Genomic DNA, 21,413 nt, shown 5'->3' with positions numbered 1-21,413 from the left:
GATGAAGAGTTCATATACTTAACCTACAAGACACAACAACAAAAGAAACAGAGAATTTCAGCAAACCTGCGTTAGGGGTTATGTCTAATTCCACGACAACATTAAAGATGCAGATCTCGGCTCCTCCTGTAAGTCGGTTGAACACATAGGTGACTGGTGTAGTCCCAATGATGAACTCATCTCCAGGAGAATGGCTCTGAAATGCGACAGTGCCACCGGGAAGAGACGGTTCCACCCAGATGATTGGTTGGGTATTCAGGAATACCAGTTCGGACTCGGGACAGTTTTGCACTCCAGCTACTGGCACTGTAAGTGAAACCACGCAAGAAAATCAACACAGCTAATTTCTAACTCCATAATGTACATTAGGACAGCACTTACTTAAATATATATATATTAATGTATGTGTATACAAAAACAAGTGTACATACATATACATATACATATATATATAGATAGATATATATATATATATATATATATATTCGGCTAAATTTGACGGTTGGGCAAATTCCCCATTGACTTGCACACTAAAATAAAACATTAATTCCTCATATACTCCCTAACCTCTGACCCTAAAACTAACCAAACCCTAGTATTAGACAGTGGAGAACAAGATAAGACTATTTGCGACAATGAAATTATGCCTAGAAATGATAGTCAAAACGTTAAGGCGAAACAACTTTTTCGCCTTAGCGTAAATTTCCACTCTCCTATTGTTCAATTTTGCCCTAGCGCCGAATTTAGAAAAAAAAAAAGAAGATATATATACATCTATATATATATATATATATATATATAAATATATATATATATATATATATATATATATATATATAAATATATATATCTATATATTATATTTATATTACCCTGTGATTAATATACAGAATTACCAGTGGTATTAACAAAGAAAATTCAAACAGCAAATCTGCTGGAAAGCGAAACCAAGGTCGGGTAATTTCTGTATAAGACTAAAACGAAATCAAAAGCATATTTCAAGACTGATGAACAGTTTCGGAAATATTTCAACATCTTCATGCAGAGTGTAATCTTCCTTTGGGGTTTAGCTTTTAATATTTCCCTGAACCTGATAATTCATGTTGACATTGAGAAACTATGTTTATTAAGTGAAACTCTCTGTTTAAAATGTCACAGAGAAGACCGGCGGCGCAACTTACATTGATCACACGTTGCTCCAGAGAAACCTCCCGGGCAAGCACAACTAAATCCTGTAACACCACCTAAGTTACACACTCCACCATTCTGACAAGGATTTGGATTGCAGGCAGTAAACTCTGTGAACAAAAAAAAAAGATAAAGGTTGATTTTACGCAAAAAGAAACGTCTAATGCCGGTAATCTGACCTAGTTTCGAATGAGGTGTAACAGAAGTGTTAGACACCACCATCGATCTCAGAAAATACGCACACAGCTTGCTACCGTCGGTAATTAGACACCAGTGTACAGTCAGTACATACAGCTGCGGTCAATACTCACAGCACAGTATACAAACGATACAGCGATGGACATCTAAGATAACAAAGAATCATGTTTCTATCTGCATTTTGTAGCGACACAAACAAAACTTCACTTGCAAGCAATAGAAATTTGTTAACTTTTTCAGATGGCTGCACACAGTTTTGGGCGAGTCTTCAATGCCTTTAATAGGTAATATCATCTTGATACTACAAATCTACTATGCAAAGGAAAGAATAAACACATATATAAATATGACAACCCTTTGCCTTGTACCAAAGTTCACATTGCTACTAAAGGCCAGTCTATTATCAGTCTGTTTTACAACTTTTCAAAAAAGTCAGATTTTGGAACTAAAAATCGGGCTGGTTGGTCAGCTGGAATGGTTGGTCAACATTTAAGAGAGTTTTGAAAATCCTACAGGAGTGAGTGTTGAGGTCAAACTACATGATCTGTGGGTCACAAACTAATTACCTTTACCTCTCATCTGTGGACACCTGTTTCTGTTTATGACAAGTGGGCGATGAGAAGCTACTGACGAAGAGACATGTGAGAGACATGTTTTACTATTGCTTTACGGCAGTGGCGGAGCGTCCATACAGTCAGGGTGGGGGGGGCGGATGCCCCCCTTGACGGACTCAAATGGACTGCTGGCGCCCATTTCAGCTTTTTACCACTTCTTACTTATTCGTGATTATTGACTTTTTACTGCGTCCTCATATACCTATTATCATTTTTCACACTATCTGCAAATTAGTAAGGCCTGGAAAGGTAGGGAGTATCTTTACTCAAAAAATTTCTGTATGCTCCGCGCCCACCTGTGGTGGCGCTCGGCTTAGATAGTGTCCAAAGCGCCCCTACAGACCATTTTGACCCCCCCTGACCAATACCCCTAGCTCTGCCACTGCTTTACGGTCTCCTATTGTTTGGAACAGTTTCGATATTCTCAATGACCAGCCGATGAGCCTAGTGAAACGCTCTCTCATTATCACGGAAACATCTAAACATTTAACGCTCACCTTGTTCGCAGAGAGTTCCGAAAAATTGGGACTGACAGGTGCAGGTGAAATCGGTAAAACTGGTTGGATTGCAAAAGCCACCATTCAGACACGGACCAGAGAAACATGGATTTTGAGCTGGTATGAAACGAGCAGGATATAGAATTTATTATTTTAGGTTTACAGTATTGTCCAGGGCCAAGGCCCTCTCACACGACTTTACAACTTAACCCTGGTCATTGGTAACTTGTCACACCTACATACCAAAGTGTGTGCAATTCAATCAATCTCTCCTGGGGCACCAGTGTACCACAACCATGTGTCCCCCCGGGGGACTTCCCATAGGGTGCAGCCACAAACCGGCGCACGTAACTATATTTACAAGTTACCTCACAAGTCCCCATTTATACACCTGGGTGGAAGGCAATGGAGATAAAGTGCCTTGCCTAAGCACACAACGCAATGATCTGGCCAGGACTCGAACCTGTAATCCTTAGATCACAAGTCCACTGCCTTGACCACTTGACCACAACGCCCTCAGAATCGTCGATTTATATTTAACATGTCGCGTGGTCTTGAATTACCAGACGATTGCAAGGTATAACGTATGACCATATAATAAATGTTCTATTCCTATTAGTTAGACTGGTTCTCTTTACTTTTTCACATAGTCAGTGACATGATATAGATAATTTATATGCCATCATAAATGCTATATTCAGGAGCTCATTTTTAAGTGATCAAGAATTTAAGTCATGAATATTTCCTTTGTAAGTAAATTGAGCAGATACAATGCTTTATGGAGACGATTACCACCCCCCATTGCCTAAAATACCAAACATTTCAGCTGTTTTTTAATTTTTTTTCCATCAAAATGGCAAACTAGAGATATATAAAAATGGAATTATGTCATGGATTGTACATCCAGCAATCTATAACGAGGAGCGGTCGACTCCAATTGGTTACTGAAGAGTGCACCTCCCACTGAATAAATCTATTAAATTTTCAATGTCAATTTATTTGTTCCAGTGTAAATAGACAAATATTTATAAAAATAACGATTTTAATTGCAGTACGTACCATCTTCACAACGAAGTCCAGAGAATCCAAAGACACAGTTACAGGTAAAACCACCAGGAACAGTAGGGTCGACCAAACACACACCATCATTGACACAGGGTTGGTTGGCACAAGGATCTACAAACCAATTAAAGAAAACACACCCAAAGAAGAATTATACCAGTGATCGACCAGGAGCATCTAAATGATCTACATATTTAATAGCTGATATCATTGCAATAACGATATTAATTAAAAATAACGATTTTAATTGCAGTACGTACCATCTTCACAACGAAGTCCAGAGAATCCCAAGACACAGTTACAGGTAAAACCACCAGGAACAGTAGGGTTGACCGAACACACACCACCATTGACACAGGGTGCGTTAGCACAAGGATCTACACACCAATGAAAAAAAAAACACACCCAAAGAAGAATTAAAAAGTTATAATCAATGAAGAATCCCCTTTGAGAAAGATTCAATTCAAATGTGCTGAAGAAAGAAAAAAAACAGATATTAAAATAACGATATTAATTAAAAATAACGATATTAAGTGCAGTACGTACCATCTTCACAACGAAGTCCAGAGAATCCCAAGACACAGTTACAGGTAAAACCACCAGGCGCAGTAGGGTTGACCGAACACACACCATCATTGACACAGGGTTGGTTGGCACAAGGATCTACACACCGATGAAAAAAATACCAAAAGAAGTATTAAAGAGTTATAATCAATGAAGAATCGCCTTTGAGAAAGATTCAATTAAAATGTGCTGAAGAAAGAAAAAAAACCAGGAAAAAAAAACACTTTTTTATATTTTTATTCCCTACCCATTCCCTTAATCCTCTCTTTGACGTTCCACTGCTTTTCTCCTACGTCTCCTCTTCCCCTGTTGGTTAATTTCTTCTTTCTCTATCCATGCCTTGTCTACTAATCTCCTTACATCTATATCCAGGGATGTAAGTGCAGCCAAAAAAAAACCGGAAAAATATTCGGAGACCCCAGGTGAATGCCATCCTAACACATCCTACTCCTAGCTCTGACTACTTACACACTATCGTTACTGTATGTTAGGCTAGCTTAGAAGTATTAGCGCTAACACATCCTACCCCTAGTTCTTACTACTTACACACTATCGTTATGTTAGGCTAGCTCAAAGTTACGAATACGTCGCAGCGAACTACGGAATAAAAAACAGTCTCACATTCGAATGCGATCACAAATATCGACTTTCATATGCGTATCCTGTAGATTTCCGCCGCTCACAAATATCACAAGCGTTAATTCCAAAACTTATGTCGAGCACCAGCAGTTACGAAGATATTAATTAGCAGTCCAATCAACATGAATTAGGCAAGGTTTTTCAATGACAGAAATGAGCTTAGCGATTTGAAGTTCGCACGTACGCAACGATATTCACATGGCAAAATGTTGTACAGTGCAATGCGATGATGCGAAACTGGAAATGGTATTTTGAGTGATCGATGAGTGAAAATTGAAGTTAGCTTGCTGCAACGGGCCAGGCATTTTTGCCGTGTTGTGTCTTTGATATTCGAACAATTTTGTGGAACTTTATTGGAATTAAAAAAAAAACGGATTTCCGTAAAAATACGGAAGACTTATTGGAATTTTAAAAAAAACGGATTTCCGTAAAAATACGGAAGACTTACATCCCTGTATATCTTTGTGTTCACCATGCTCATTAACCTGTCTGTATTCTGTGCGGGTTTTTGCCCCTTCTGTTACTGTTACTTGTCAATTTAGCCTTTAAAGAAGATCCTGCTAGGATCGAAACGTCAGGCCAACTTACTTTTACACCCCCCCAAAAAAAAACAGAAAAAAAAGCAGTATAAATTCTTCCATGGTATCAATCACTAATGCATTAGACTAGTCAGTACTATTAATATTCTTCACTTGAATGATGCATATTTACTCTCAATTCTCTTACCCGGTATATCTACTTGGAAAGTACAATCGCTAGAGATCCCTGCCGCCGTCTGACCGAGGTCCACGCAGGTACAGGTGACCTGCTGTATTCCAGTTGTGGTAAATGTGGCAGGTGATGCAGGGTTGCAGGATGTTGAGACTACATTTCCTACTACAGCACTGGAGCATTGTGGGGATGGCCAGAAGACGATGGTACCCCCGGTCGGCAGATTGAGAATGGACAGGTTAACCTCCGATGGACATGTCACAGTGGGGGCCACGACTGAGGAGGTTATAAACGAGCGGTCAGTCAAAGTCCCGACAAATATTCTTGCTATTGACATTAACCTCTTTATGTTTTACTTGGAGCTATTTTGTGGTGAAGTTTTACAATCGTGCCATATTCTAACATTTTCATTGCATGTTTTCTGATAATTCACTAGGCTTACTTTTAATGGCACGTTGTATTGGACCCAAATATGCTAGATATTCAAATATGGTCACCTTCGGTCAAAATTCTAAAACTGCATTTTATTACAAGCTTTGAGGAAATTTTCCTCACTGGTACATTCAGTCATCTTGTGTGTTCCTTAAAAATGACTGGCGAGTTAAGACCTCTAGGAAAGTACTTTCTGAACACTTCTAGCAATTATAGCATGCTATAATTTTGGGCCTATACTGACTACCTTTAAACATGTGTATAGGGTTTGCTAAACCTGTGATAAGCTAAGGAACTTGTCACTATAGGGAGTACTTAGATATGCCCCCTCCCCCATCCCCCCCGCCAGCGTGTCCTTGTTTCCATGTAATGTTTAAACAGAAAATGGTGTTTAAAAAGAGACATAGTCAATAATTACTAAGTTACTGCATATTTGTGACCACACTTCATATTTGAATACCTACATACAAAAAGTGATCCCTTTGCTAAAATTTTCCAAATTTTAAAAAAAAGGGCAAATTTCCCTGCTACAGAGTCCAGTCTATAGACTAAAGTAATAATTAAGTTTTCAAATGGAGGCCTAATCCAAGTAACACTGTCATACATACACCCCCTACTAAAAATCAGTGCTGTTAGGTTAAAGCAATGATCCAGAAGAACGGCTTCCTGATATGAATTACCGCTGTACCAATCGAGACATCTAGTCCTAATTGAAAGCTATACACAGCCGATTAAAATAATTCTACGTTTGGGGTGCACGTCGGATTCCTTGCACACCTTATATTTCATTCATAGGGATCAAAGTCACTTTCCATACGAACCAGAAAGCAGCAGGGGACCTAAGGGTCCTAAACTCTGAAATTCTCTTCCTCATCACTTGAAAAATATCACATCTATTGACACTTTTAAGAAGCATTTGAAAACTTATCTTTTTAGGCTTGAGTATGGGCATTAATCTTATTCGTTGTTTTATTCACATTACTCTGCCCATTTTTATATATATTTATATTTTTATGTTCTTTGTTGTGGTTTATATCCCTGTTTTATATCATTTTTTACTTTTATCGCTGTTGTTATTACTTTTAGGTTTTCTTAAGTTTGGTAATTTTATATTCCAGGTATTGGTTCTTTTGTACAGTGCTCTTGAGCATGTTTATTTCATGATAACAGCACTTTAATATATGGTATTTATTTACATATTTATAAGGGAATGCTAGCCAATAGAAAATTGGATTACCATTGTTCCATATCTGTAATAATTGTAGTAATAATAATAATAAGTGAGTAAGAAAATGGATTATGAAATGACACAAACATTCTCCTCTTACCTGATTCACAGAGCGGTCCAATGAAGCCTTGTTGACAGCCACACGTGAAACCCTCGACAGCTAGTGGATTTACCGAGCAGACTCCAAAATTCTGACAGGGTTGATTAGCACAGACATCTATATGAATGAATTTATTTGAGAGGAGAACAAAACCAAACACATAAACAGTGACAAGACCAAAGCTATAATATGTCATATGGCTCACCATTTTTAAATTTTAACCTATTTTGGGTAATATAAAAATATTTAAAAAATATATATATATCTTAACTTATTTTTGTATGTCCTGGGCCAACCCTTGATTTTCTTTAATAAATTATCGATTAATATTTTAATGTAATGTTTACATGAGAAGTAAAAACCTCTCCGGAATTGTGTTTTAATTATTCAAGAAGAGGAGATAACAAACATTTCTGAATTGAATATATATGTCAATAATATATGTCAATATTGTCTTCTTTTTCCCCAACTTTCCCTAAGTTTACCAACCAAATCTCGTATTGACTGACTGAACAGCTTGCATTTTTACCCTCAGGTACATCAAAGATGCATTGCCCCCTTTACCCCCACAAGGGCCCCTTAAGGTGAGCCCCTGGACCCACCCTGCCGTGAGGGGCGATCGCTTCGTCATCTGCATGATGTTGCCCAAAAAGGTAGGGACACCCACTTTAAAAATTTGGACACCCACATCTTCTATTTCTGCCTCAAAACCCCTCCCTGGCTTGCAGTAAACATAACAATAACATACTTAAGAAGACAACAACACAGAAATCATTTCCTGACTATCTTTAAGTATCAAAAGAAAAGGTGTGAAACGTACCTCGTTCACAAGATTGTCCAGTAAAGCCAGGGAGACAAGCACAGGTGAAACCGGCGTCATTTAACGGATCGGCTGAACAGCCCCCTCCATTCAGACAAGGTTGACTGCCACAGGGGTCTTTATAAGTCAAAAGTCAAAAAAAGAATTGATATCATCATATATTATGTAACAAGCATTCACATTGTATTTATTAATTACTTTTTTCTTTAGTCTTCCACTTTGTTAAGCTTTTTAAGCTTTATGGAAGACTTCCCTCCACTTTGTACTTCTGTGGAAAAACAAATAAAATAAATAAATAAAAGGAACAAAACAAACAATAAAATACAGAGCATTATCCATCTTTTGCACAAAATTACTTAGCAGTCTCTTGGTATAAATTTATGTAATTTCTTTCGCCAACATTTTCAGGGTCAAACGGGAAACAACCCTATTTTTTCTACAATATGAAATGAGCTATATACTTCCTGTGAGTCTAAGAATGAAATGACACAAGGGTTGTAAAGGAAGTACCGTGTCCAGACATAAATTATAAAGTGTAAAAGCAGCAAAATATTTATTTATGTTTGTCTACTTCTTTATCACTACAGAAATCTACTTTAAAAGTCTCTAGCGAGGTATCCATGCCTAGCCGTATAATCCTTTACTATCAGTCATGTGTTCATGAATCATTAAATTGGTTCATTTCACAAACTTTGCCACCTATTATAAAGGAAGCTGAGTTTTCAAATCTAAAGGTCAAATCAGAATGCTGACAATTATCAAAGAAATGCCAAATTATCGATCATAAGCACAATCGATTTACGATTGTTACTCAATTTTTGTTTTTTCCAGCTCAGACAAAGCTGTTGGTTGACAAAACTATGTGACTGAACTGAATATTCAAAGTATCTATTAAACACATAATTTGATTGGTCTACAAAAGATTTGATATTCAGCAGCTACTTTTACTTAAATAGTTATAACCATCCAGGTTAGAGCTTGATCATCAAATATATTTTATTTGACGTACTAACATCAAAACAAAATGTTAATATTCTTGAAAAAGTAAACTTTGAAGCATGACATATCAAAATTTGAATAATCATTTGATTTGAAAGAGTACTATGTATATTAGACAAATAAAGAGTACTATGTATATTAGACTGTCATATTGTATGTGGACTACTACTGCACCATTTAAAATCTAAAAGATTACAAATGTTTGAGAAAATAGACATCAATCTTTGAGGAAGTGAATTTATAATAGCTAGGTTGGTCTGATATGATCCAAATAACTTTCTTAAATATTACTGAGCAAGTCCATTCGAAAATCGGAAACTCAAAAGAAAAGCAGCATTCCATTTTAGTGAGGCCCAATAACAAACAAAGCTCAGTGGCGAAACTGGACTTTAAACCGATTAATTGCTGATATTTTACTTTTGAAATATAATTTGGTTTTGGGCTTTAGACCATTTTGTGGTTGTTGTTGTTGTTGTTGTTTTTGTATCTTTAACATTCCAATCTTACCTGGTAAATCAATGTCAAATCTACAAGATGCAGAAACCCCTGCGAAACCAAGGTCTGTACAAGTGCAGGTGACAAATGTCACGGCCGCAGATGCAAACACTGTGGTCGGGGAGGGAGGAACGCAGGTTACGTCGACAGGATTTCCGGTAGCACTGGTGCATTGTGGGTCCGGCCAGGAAACGAAATATGCACCGCTTCCAAGCGGGAATATGTTGATGTCCCTCTCCTGGGGACAGATCACCACCGGTCTTGCTTCTAGAAGTATCAGGAGGAGAATTTCTATCATGAATCGAGACTATATGCCGATGACAGGCTCTGTTTGTTTAGAACATTTTCAGTACACTTACAGTACAAATTAAGCAAGCTGGCAGACATTATCTGTATCCCATAAAACCATATACGCTTGCAAACACAGTGATGTGTGTCGCAAGATATCCAGTTGAGAGTGAAATATGATTGCATATCAGAAAAAACAAGAATATGACACATACTCTTCAAAGTCACCGGTGGTTCCAGGTATTAAAACCATACACAGCACATTGGTAACCGTTTCCTTATATATATATTTCCTTGTATATATACATAGCGCTCTAATCGATGCGATTGTTGTCTTGTTAAGTTATACGTTCATTCTTTGGTGTATATATTATTAAGTACAACATACCAGCAGGAATACAAGAGACAATGGAATCATCTGAAAAGAATCATCTGAGTGACTCAAAGAAATCGATCACATATGGCTAACATGTGTCGGTTGCCTCGGATGAACATAGGGTTTTTATATTACTCTAGCAATCTGAGGTATCTTGGAGTATGTAACAAATAAGACCAGATTGGTCATTCAACTAGTATTTGGGGAAACAGTTTTTTGGTTATATATAGCTGTTTTAATCAACAATTGTGACATTTATTCATGGGGGGGGGGAGGGGTGGTGGTCACTGAGAGACATCCATCTTTTAAGTAACATATAGATATCAATGAGACAATTTCTTTCCTAGTTTCAAATGTTCTTTGTTTAACAATCAACATTAGCTCCACATTTTCAATATCTTAACTAAATAAAAATAAGTCACTAAAAGGGGTGTTATATAGGGTAGCCTTTTAGATAATTTGGTCTATGCAAATATTGGATACTATATTGTAAAACCAATATGCTTTTAACTAGTGTTGCGCCGATATCACCAATATCGGTTTTGGCCGATATCCGATATTATCATCCCAATATCGGTCCGATACCGATACGATACCGATATTTTTTAACAGACAAAATAAACTGGACGCAGTAAATGTGAGTCTTAACATCGTAAAGACTTACAGGTTGCTTACAGTGTTAACGTATGCTTGCAAAATTGCATCTTAATTAGGTTACGAACTGTCGATCACAATGTAAAACTTATAATTTATTGAGTTTATACTCAATGTACAACTTATTCACTTGACCGTATAGAGAAAAAAAAACTGAAAATCAGTAGAGAAATGACCAATTGTGTACGGAAAGTAAGGTGGTACACCTTTTCAAATATTACGAAAGATCGAGCAAAACACTTTCGAAAAATTCACGCAAAACTGGCATATCGTTCTAAATGCAACTAATGTCATGTAAACAAGGCTCTAGTGCATCCATTTATGAATATATTGTAAGAACACATCTGTTGTTAAGCGGGGGGAAAAGAAAGTATTTTCTAAATTTCCCCAAAAAACGGAAAAAATAATATCCTACCATAGTTAAGTGTATAGCAAATAGCCTAACCACCTCGGCTGTTACGGATCTCACGTAACAAAAAATGTTAACAAGCAGGTGTTACACAGGGGATGAGCTGACAGTTACTTTGGGAAGGTACCTGGGAAAATTTGCAGCACATGTACCGTGGTAGTTGGGTACAGGGTTAAACACTGCAGTTGTAAAAATGTACAGATAGTGCACGCTATTCATTGTTAGGCAGTCTAGAAACAGGGCTTTGCTGAACGTTGTTTGTTTCATAATATCGGAAGTTTTGTAAGTAGCACTTTTTAAAGATTGAAAGACAGATTAAATCTCTTTTCGTTTTATAAAATTATATAGGTACTCTAACTTGTCATTTTAAAATTTGTCAGTTTCGTGAAAATTTAAATAAAAAAAGTTTTCAGTATTTTGTGTTCGTGGGAAATTGAACAAGGTTTTCCAACACTGCTGAACTGTGCAGTTATACATCATGTTCCAGGTTTTCACGGAGGCCTTTGAGAAAATGAATGGTTAGTACAGTGTATATATGCTGCACTAAAGCTGTGTGTAGGCCAAGGTTCACGAAGGTCATTGGTTATATTCGCGCGCCGTAGACATGTTTTTAGAGGTTACGGAGGGTCAGGTTTCCATGGATATTAATCGAAAATGAATCTGAGTTTAAATGACGCTAAAGAAATGGATCGTCTTGGGCAGATTAACAGATCATTGCAAGTATAAAGAAGTAGCTCTGCTGTTAAAAAGAAAAGTTCAATATCGGTTTGCTGTTATCGGCAATTAGGCAAAATTTTACCGATACCGATATGCTGCCGATATTGCAAAATATCGGCCGATACCGATATTGAAAACGATTATCGTAGCAACACTACTTTTAACTCTGCACTCCAATAGCTTTGGCAGGTTAAATTTCAATTCAAATAAAAACACAAACTACTTAAAATAAGTAAATCAACAAAATATGAAGCTTTTACTAGCTTGTGATTGACATTAACTGATAAATCTGTGCAAAAATTGTCTTATGTTATACATTTTCAATCGTCATTTAATAACTATTAGTAAATATTCATTTGGTGATAATATCAAGTAAGAGCATTCCTTAGATTCTTTGTCACCTTAAGAAAAAGGTAAGAGGGTTTCTTAAATTCTTTGTCACCTTAAGAAAGAGTAAAGTAAGAGCATTTCTTAGATCCTATCACCTTAATAAATAAAAAAGTCAGAGAGTTTCTTTGTCACCTTTAAAGAAAGAGAAAAGTAAGAGGGTGTCTAAAATCCTATCACCTTAAAAAAAGATAAAAGTAAGAGGGTGGGTGTCTTAGATCCTATCACCTTAAGAAAGCGTAAGTAGAGTGTTTCTTAGATTCTTTGTCACCTTAAAAAGAAAGTAAGAGCGTTTCTTAGATTCTTGTGTCCCCTTATTTATGACAATATTTGGTAGTTTTCGTAAATTCGATGGAAACACGAGAGCAAACTGGAGCAACAACCCGTTTCGAACTCAACAAAGACGTAGACTAATTGCATTATTTCCATCCTGAATGTGTTTACTACTCCAATTAATTAATTATCTTGTATACGTGATTCTCACCTATCTCGCATCTGTCCCCTGAGTATCCATTCGGGCAGGTACAGGTAAAGCCCAAAGGACTGGCTGTGCTTGGTGAACATGTTCCACCATTCAAGCAGGGCATCGCTGCACAAGGATCGACTTTTATATGGTGTTGGAGGACGAGAAGATAGGAGTAGAAGGATTACACTAACAGCAACACTCAAAGCATCGTCTATGTGTTTAACACATCGGCAGGGAAGAAGGTAAATCTTATTTTATGAGGTTAGGCAGCCAGATATGAACATCGTAGAAGCCAAATGGCTTTTAGCTAATAAATATATGTCCGTTGGCTATCCAGTGTAATAAATATATGTCCGTTGGCTATCCACTTTATGTTTTTTTTTTTTTTTTCGGTCCAGTGTGGAAGACAATTTCATACCATGGCTTTCATACCATGGATTTCTGCTGATCGAATGAGAGAGCCACAACTTGTTTGAACAGAAAATGGTGTTTAAAAAAAGACAGTCAATAATTACTAAGCTACTGCATATTTGTGACCACAGTTCATATTTGAATACCTACATACAAAAAGTGATCCCTTTGCTAAAAATTTCCAAATTTAAAAAAAGGGCAAATTTTCCTGCTACAGAGTCCAGTCTATAGACTGAGGTAATAATTAAGTTGTCAAATGGAGGCCTAATCCAAGTGACACTGTAATACGTACACCACCTACTGAAAATCAGTGCTGTTAGGTTAAAGAAATGATCCAGAAGAACGGCTTCCTGATATGAATTACCGCTGTACCAATCGAGACATCTAGTCCTAATTGAAAGCTATACACAGCCGATTAAAATATTTCTACGCTTGGGGTGCACGTCGGATTCCTTGCACACCTTATATTTTATGCATAGTGATCAAAGTCACTTTCCATACGAACCAGAAAGCAGCAGGGGACCTAAGGGTCCTAAACTCTGAAATTCTCTTCCTCATCACTTGAAAAATATCACATCTATTGACACTTTTAAGAAGCATTTGAAAACTTATCTTTTTAGGCTTGAGTATGGGCATTAATCTTATTCGTTGTTTTATTCACATTACTCTGCCCATTTTTATATATATTTATATTTTTATGTTCTTTGTTGTGGTTTATATCCCTGTTTTATATCATTTTTTACTTTTATTGCTGTTGTTATTACTTTTAGGTTTTCTTAAGTTTGGTAATTTTATATTCCAGGTATTGGTTCTTTTGTACAGTGCTCTTGAGCATGTTTATTTCATGATAACAGCACTTTAATATATGGTATTTATTTACATATTAATAAGGGAATGCTAGCCAATAGAAAATTGGATTACCATTGTTCCATATCTGTAATAATTGTAGTAATAATAATAATAAGTGAGTAAGAAAATGGATTATGAAATGACACAAACATTCTCCTCTTACCTGATTCACAGAGCGGTCCAATGAAGCCTTGTTGACAGCCACACGTGAAACCCTCGACGGCTAGTGGATTTACCGAGCAGACTCCAAAATTCTGACAGGGTTGATTAGCACAGACATCTATAAGAATGAATTTATTTGAGAAAAGAACAAAACCAAACAGATAAAAACAGTGACAAGACCAAAGCTATAATATGTCATTTGGCTCACCATGTTAAATTTAACCATTTTTGGGGGTAATATAACAAAATAATATAAATATATATATCTAAACTTATTTTTGTATGTCCTGAGCCACCCTTTGATTTTCTTTAATAGTTTAAATGTTTACACAAGAAGTGAAAAGCTTTTGGGAATTGTGTTTTAATTATTCAAGAAGAGGAGAAAACAAACATTTCTGAAATGAATACGAGAAGTTGTAACTGCGGTAGACAAAGTATAGGTCCCCTATGAAGGGCATGGTCGTTGGTGGTGGGCATGTCATGGACACCTGCCGTGAGGGGCATTCGCTTTGTCATCGCAATGATGCCTTCGGCATGATGGTGCCCGAAATAGTAGGGACACCCACATCTTCCAATCTGCGTCAACCCTGGCTTGCAGTAAACATAACAACATTAACATACTTAAGAAAACAACAACACAGAAATCATTTCCTAACTATCTTTTAGTATCGAAAGAAAAAGGTGTGAAACGTACCTCGTTCACAAGATTGTCCAGTAAAGCCAGGGCGACAAGCACAGGTGAAACCGGCGTCATTTAACGGATCGGCAGAACAGGCCCCTCCATTCAGACAAGGTTGACCGCCACAGGGGTCTTTATAAGTCAAAAGGAACAAAACAATTAACAGTAAAATACAAAACATTATCCATCTATTGCACAAAATTACTTAGCAGTCTCTTGGTATAAATTTATGTAATTTCTTTCGCCAACATTTTCAGGGTCAAACGGGAAACAACCCAAGTTTTTCTACAATATGAAATGACCAAATGATATGAGCTATATATACTTCCTGTGAGTGTAATAATGAAGTGGCGCAATGTTGTATAAGAAGTACCGTGTCCAGCTACATTAATTATATAGTGTAAAAACAGCAAAATATTTATTTATGTTTGTCTACTTCTTTATCACTACAGAAATCTACTTTAAAAGTCTCTAGCGAGGTATCCATGCCTAGCCGTATAATCCTTTACTATCAGTCATGTGTTCATGAATCATTAAATTGGTTCATTTCACAAACTTTGCCACCTATTATAAAGGAAGCTGAGTTTTAAAATCTAAAGGTCAAATCAGAATGCTGACAATTATCAAAGAAATGCCAAATTATCGATCATAAGCACAATCGATTTACGATTGTTACTCAATTTTTGTTTTTTCCAGCTCAGACAAAGCTGTTGGTTGACAAAAATATGTGACTGAACTGAATATTCAAAGTATCTATTAAACACATTATTTGATTGGTCTACAAAAGATTTGATATTCAGCAGCTACTTTTACTTAAATAGTTATAACCATCCCGGTTAGAGCTTGATCATCAAATATATTTTATTTGACGTACTAACATCAAAACAAAATGTTAATATTCTTGAAAAAGTAAACTTTGAAGCATGAAATATCAAAATTTGAATAATCATTTGATTTGAAAGAGTACTATGTATATTAGACAAATAAAGAGTACTATGTATATTAGACTGTCATATTGTATGTGGACTACTACTGCACCATTTAAAATCTAAAAGATTACAAATGTTTGAGAAAATAGACATCAATCTTTGAGGAAGTGAATTTATAATAGCTAGGTTGGTCTGATATGATCCAAATAACTTTCTTAAATATTACTGAGCAAGTCCATTCGAAAATCGGAAACTCAAAAGAAAAGCAGCATTTCATTTTAGTGAGGCCCAATCACAAACAAAGCTCAGTGGCGAAACTGGACTTTAAACCGATTAATTGCTGATATTTTACTTTTGAAATATAATTTGGTTTTGGGCTTTAGACCATTTTGTGGTTGTTGTTGTTGCTGTTGTTTTTGTATCTTTAAGATTCCAATCTTACCTGGTAAATCAATATCAAATCTACAAGATGCAGAAACCCCTGCGAAACCAAGGTCTGTACAAGTGCAGGTGACAAATGTCACGGCCGCAGATGCAAACACTGTGGTCGGGGAGGGAGGAACGCAGGTTACGTCGACAGGATTTCCGGTAGCACTGGTGCATTGTGGGTCCGGCCAGGAAACGAAATATGCACCGCTTCCAAGTGGGAATATGTTGATGTCCCTCTCCTGGGGACAGATCACCACCGGTCTTGCTTCTAGAAGTATCAGGAGGAGAATTTCTATCATGAATCGAGACTATATGCCGATGACAGGCTCTGTTTGTTTAGAACATTTTCAGTACACTTACAGTACAAATTAAGCAAGCTGGCAGACATTATCTGTATCCCATAATAAAACCATATACGCTTGCAAACACAGTGATGTGTGTCGCAAGATATCCAGTTGAGAGTGAAATATGATTGCATATCAGAAAAAACAAGAATATGACACATACTCTTCAAAGTCACCGGTGGTTCCAGGTATTAAAACCATACACAGCACATTGGTAACCGTTTCCTTATATATATATTTCCTTGTATATATACATAGCGCTCTAATCGATGCGATTGTTGTCTTGTTAAGTTATACGTTCATTCTTTGGTGTATATATTATTAAGTACAACATACCAGCAGGAATACAAGAGACAATGGAATCATCTGAAAAGAATCATCTGAGTGACTCAAAGAAATCGATCACATATGGCTAACATGTGTCGGTTGCCTCGGATGAACATAGGGTTTTTATATTACTCTAGCAATCTGAGGTATCTTGGAGTATGTAACAAATAAGACCAGATTGGTCATTCAACTAGTATTTGGGGAAACAGTTTTTTGGTTATATATAGCTGTTTTAATCAACAATTGTGACATTTATTCATGGGGGGGGGGGTGGTGGTCACTGAGAGACATCCATCTTTTAAGTAACATATATAGATATCAATGAGACAATATCTTTCCTAGTTTCAAATGTTCTTTGTTTAACAATCAACATTAGCTCCACATTTTCAATATCTTAACTAAATAAAAATAAGTCACTAAAAGGGGTGTTATATAGGGTAGCCTTTTAGATAATTTGGTCTATGCAAATATTGGATACTATATTGTAAAACCAATATGCTTTTAACTAGTGTTGCGCCGATATCACCAATATCGGTTTTGGCCGATATCCGATATTATCATCCCAATATCGGTCCGATACCGATACGATACCGATATTTTTTAACAGACAAAATAAACTGGACGCAGTAAATGTGAGTCTTAACATCGTAAAGACTTACAGGTTGCTTACAGTGTTAACGTATGCTTGCAAAATTGCATCTTAATTAGGTTACGAACTGTCGATCACAATGTAAAACTTATAATTTATTGAGTTTATACTCAATGTACAACTTATTCACTTGGCCGTATAGAGAAAAAAAAACTGAAAATCAGTAGAGAAATGACCAATTGTGTACGGAAAGTAAGGTGGTACACCTTTTCAAATATTACGAAAGATCGAGCAAAACACTTTCGAAAAATTCACGCAAAACTGGCATATCGTTCTAAATGCAACTAATGTCATGTAAACAAGGCTCTAGTGCATCCATTTATGAATATACCGTAAGAACACATCTGTTGTTAAGCGTGGGGAAAAGAAAGTATTTTCTAAAATTCCCCAAAAAACGGAAAAAATAATATCCTACCATAGTTAAGTGTATAGCAAATAGCCTTACCACCTCGGCTGTTACGGATCTCACGTAACTAAAAAGTTCCCTGGCAACGTGCCAAAAAATGTTAACAAGCAGGTGTTACACAGGGGATGAGCTGACAGTTACTTTGGGAAGGTACCTGGGAAAATTTGCAGCACATGTACCGTGGTAGTTGGGTACAGGGTTAAACACTGCAGTTGTAAAAATGTACGCATAGTGCACGCTATTCAATGTTAGGCAGTCTAGAAACAGGGCTTTGCTGAACGTTGTTTGTTTCATAATATCGGAAGTTTTGTAAGTAGCACTATTTAAAGATTGAAAGACAGATTAAATCTCTTTTCGTTTTATAAAATTATATAGGTACTCTAACTTGTCATTTTAAAATTTATCAGTTTCGTGAAAATTTAAATAAAAAAAGTTTTCAGTATTTTGTGTTCGTGGGAAATTGAACAAGGTTTTCCAACACTGCTGAACTGTGCAGTTATACATCATGTTCAAGGTTTTCACGGAGGCCTTTGAGAAAATGAATGGTTAGTACAGTGTATGCTGCACTAAAGCTGTGTGTAGGCCAAGGTTCACGAAGGTCATTGGTTATATTCGCGCGCCGGAGACATGTTTTTAGAGGTTACGGAGGGTCAGGTTTCCATGGATATTAATCGAAAATGAATCTGAGTTTAAATGACGCTAAAGAAATGGATCGTCTTGGGCAGATTAACAGATCATTGCAAGTATAAAGAAGTAGCTCTGCTGTTAAAAAGAAAAGTTCAATATCGGTTTGCTGTTATCGGCAATTAGGCAAAATTTTACCGATACCGATATGCTGCCGATATTGCAAAATATCGGCCGATACCGATATTGAAAACGATTATCGTAGCAACACTACTTTTAACTGTGCACTCCAATAGCTTTGGCAGGTTAAATTTCAATTCAGATAAAAACACAAACTACTTAAAATAAGTAAATCAACAAAATATGAAGCTTTTACTAGCTTGTGATTGACATTAACTGATAAATCTGTGCAAAAATTGTCTTATGTTATACATTTTCAATCGTCATTTAATAACTATTGGTAAATATTCATTTGGTGATAATATCAAGTAAGAGCATTCCTTAGATTCTTTGTCACCTTAAGAAAAAGGTAAGAGGGTTTCTTAAATTCTTTGTCACCTTAAGAAAGAGTAAAGAAAGAGCATTTCTTAGATCCTATCACCTTAATAAATAAAAAAGTCAGAGAGTTTCTTTGTCACCTTTAAAGAAAGAGAAAAGTAAGAGGGTGTCTAAAATCCTATCACCTTAAGAAAAGATAAAAGTAAGAGGGTACGTGGGTGTCTTGGATCCTATCACCTTAAGAAAGCGTAAGTAGAGTGTTTCTTAGATTCTTTGCCACCTTAAGAAAAATTAAGAGGGTTTCTTAAATTCTTTGTCACCTTTAAAGAAAGAGTAAAACTAAGAGGGTGTCTTAGATCCTACCACCTTAAGAAAGAGTAAAGTAGAATGTTTCTTAGATTCTTTGTCACCTTAAAAAGAAAGTAAGAGCGTTTCTTAGATTCTTGTGTCCCCTTATTTATGACAATATTTGGTAGTTTTTCGTAAATTCGATGGAAACACGAGAGCAAACTGAAGCAACAACCCGTTTCGAACTCAACAAAGACGTAGACTCGTTGCATTATTTCCATCCTGAATGTGTTTACTACTCCAATTAATTAATTAATTATCTTGTATACGTGATTCTCACCTATCTCGCATCTGTCCCCTGAGTATCCATTCGGGCAGGTACAGGTAAAGCCCAAAGGACTGGCTGTGCTTGGTGAACATGTTCCACCATTCAAGCAGGGCATCGCTGCACAAGGATCGACTTTTATATGGTGTGGGAGGACGAGAAGATAGGAGTAGAAGGATTACACTAACAGCAACACTCTAAGCATCGTCTATGTGTTTAACACATAGGCAGGGAAGAGGATATATCTTACTTTATGAGGTTAGGCAGCCAGATATGAACATCGTAGAAGCGAAATGGCTTTTAGCTTATAAATATATGTCCGTTGGCTATCCATTTTAATAAATATATGTCCGTTGGCTATCCAGTTTAATAAATATATGTCCGTTGGCTATCCAGTTTAATAAATATATGTCCGTTGGCTATCCAGTTTAATAAATATATGTCCGTTGGCTATCCAGTTTAATAAATATATGTCCGTTGGCTATCCAGTTTAATAAATATATGTCCGTTGGCTATCCAGTTTAATAAATATATGTCCGTTGGCTATCCAGTTTAATAAATATATGTCCGTTGGCTATCCAGTTTAATAAATATATGTCCGTTGGCTATCCAGTTTAATAAATATATGTCCGTTGGCTATCCAGTTTAATAAATATATGTCCATTGGCTATCCACTTTATGTTTTTTTTTTTTTTTTTTCGGTCCAGTGTGGAAGACAATTTCATACCATGGATTTCATTACCATAGATTTCATACCATGGATTTCTGCTGATCGAATGAGAGAGCCACAACCCTCCCAGATGATATCATTCATTGCTTATCATGCCACCAAATTTATTCACTCGACAATAATACCGGTTCAATTTACACTGCTCCTCAAAAGTGGCCTTCCCATATGGAACATTTCTTCTGGTTTTCAAGCTTCATTGCCACGGATTCTTTTTAAATTATTATATGATATTTACACTTTACCTAGTCAATCATCTGAACTGCATGTTTTATGGAACTTTAGTGTTGAATATGTTGAAACAAAATTTACACGACTAAACAAGCTGCTTAATTAGTTTTCTCAACCGATAGGCCTAATTATTTCGTTTACAAAAAAATCCCATTTTTTACACCCAAGAGCCTGGATAAAGTTTTACCAGTATTCTACCACTGGCCACACGTATAGATATATTTCATACTTTCCAGAATCGGCGTAACATGTTTAAAAGACCATTAATTGGCCCCTTTAAAGCACATGCAATCAGCTAGTGTTCAACTCACCTTCTGCGACTACATCAAATGTACACTGGCTCACTCTACCCGTCGCCGTATCTTCGCAGGTACATTCGATGACATTTCTACCGGCGCCAAAGAAAATAGCGGGAGATTCTTGGTCGCAGGTGACCGCCAAAGGCAGCATGCTGCCGGGACTGGTGCAGACCACGTTGTTCCAGGTCGCGAAAACCCCGGTATCAAATGTGATTATGGATAAGTCCTCGGGAAGACACGTGGCGACGAGCGGAGGTACCACTGACGAGACAGAAAGAAGAAGGAAGCCGAGTGGAAGAAGACATTAATACCTTGATATGAAAATCAAACTACAATTACACCCCACCTTCTAACCAGCTATGTTAAAATGCATTTGAAGTTGTTGTCAAAAC

At 36.6% G+C, this 21,413-nt stretch overlaps 1 protein-coding gene across 24 annotated transcripts in view; it reads right to left on the bottom strand.

Annotated features, from left to right (window-relative positions):
• Positions 1-21,413, bottom strand: part of LOC139964883 (uncharacterized) — a 131,735-nt gene that overhangs the window by 4,503 nt on the left and 105,819 nt on the right. For 23 of the 24 annotated variants that reach the window (XM_071966982.1, XM_071967114.1, XM_071967025.1 and 20 more), the window contains 16 exons: positions 21,034-21,282; positions 19,780-19,899; positions 16,317-16,571; positions 14,961-15,077; positions 14,268-14,384; positions 12,863-12,982; positions 9,560-9,814; positions 8,054-8,170; positions 7,234-7,350; positions 5,489-5,749; positions 4,106-4,222; positions 3,820-3,936; positions 3,557-3,673; positions 2,498-2,614; positions 1,182-1,298; positions 67-306 (listed from right to left, as the gene is read on the bottom strand). In XM_071966982.1, coding sequence (XP_071823083.1) covers positions 67-306; positions 1,182-1,298; positions 2,498-2,614; positions 3,557-3,673; positions 3,820-3,936; positions 4,106-4,222; positions 5,489-5,749; positions 7,234-7,350; positions 8,054-8,170; positions 9,560-9,814; positions 12,863-12,982; positions 14,268-14,384; positions 14,961-15,077; positions 16,317-16,571; positions 19,780-19,899; positions 21,034-21,282 — 2,553 coding nt within the window. The remainder of the gene's footprint in view (positions 1-66; positions 307-1,181; positions 1,299-2,497; positions 2,615-3,556; positions 3,674-3,819; positions 3,937-4,105; positions 4,223-5,488; positions 5,750-7,233; positions 7,351-8,053; positions 8,171-9,559; positions 9,815-12,862; positions 12,983-14,267; positions 14,385-14,960; positions 15,078-16,316; positions 16,572-19,779; positions 19,900-21,033; positions 21,283-21,413) is intronic. The other variant, XM_071967124.1, reaches the window with a different exon arrangement.

This window comes from Apostichopus japonicus, chromosome 3, assembly GCF_037975245.1.
Source record: "Apostichopus japonicus isolate 1M-3 chromosome 3, ASM3797524v1, whole genome shotgun sequence".
Classification (NCBI taxonomy): domain Eukaryota; kingdom Metazoa; phylum Echinodermata; class Holothuroidea; order Aspidochirotida; family Stichopodidae; genus Apostichopus; species Apostichopus japonicus.
Note: the sequence above shows the minus strand (reverse complement) of the source record. Positions and strands in the feature narration are given on the sequence as shown.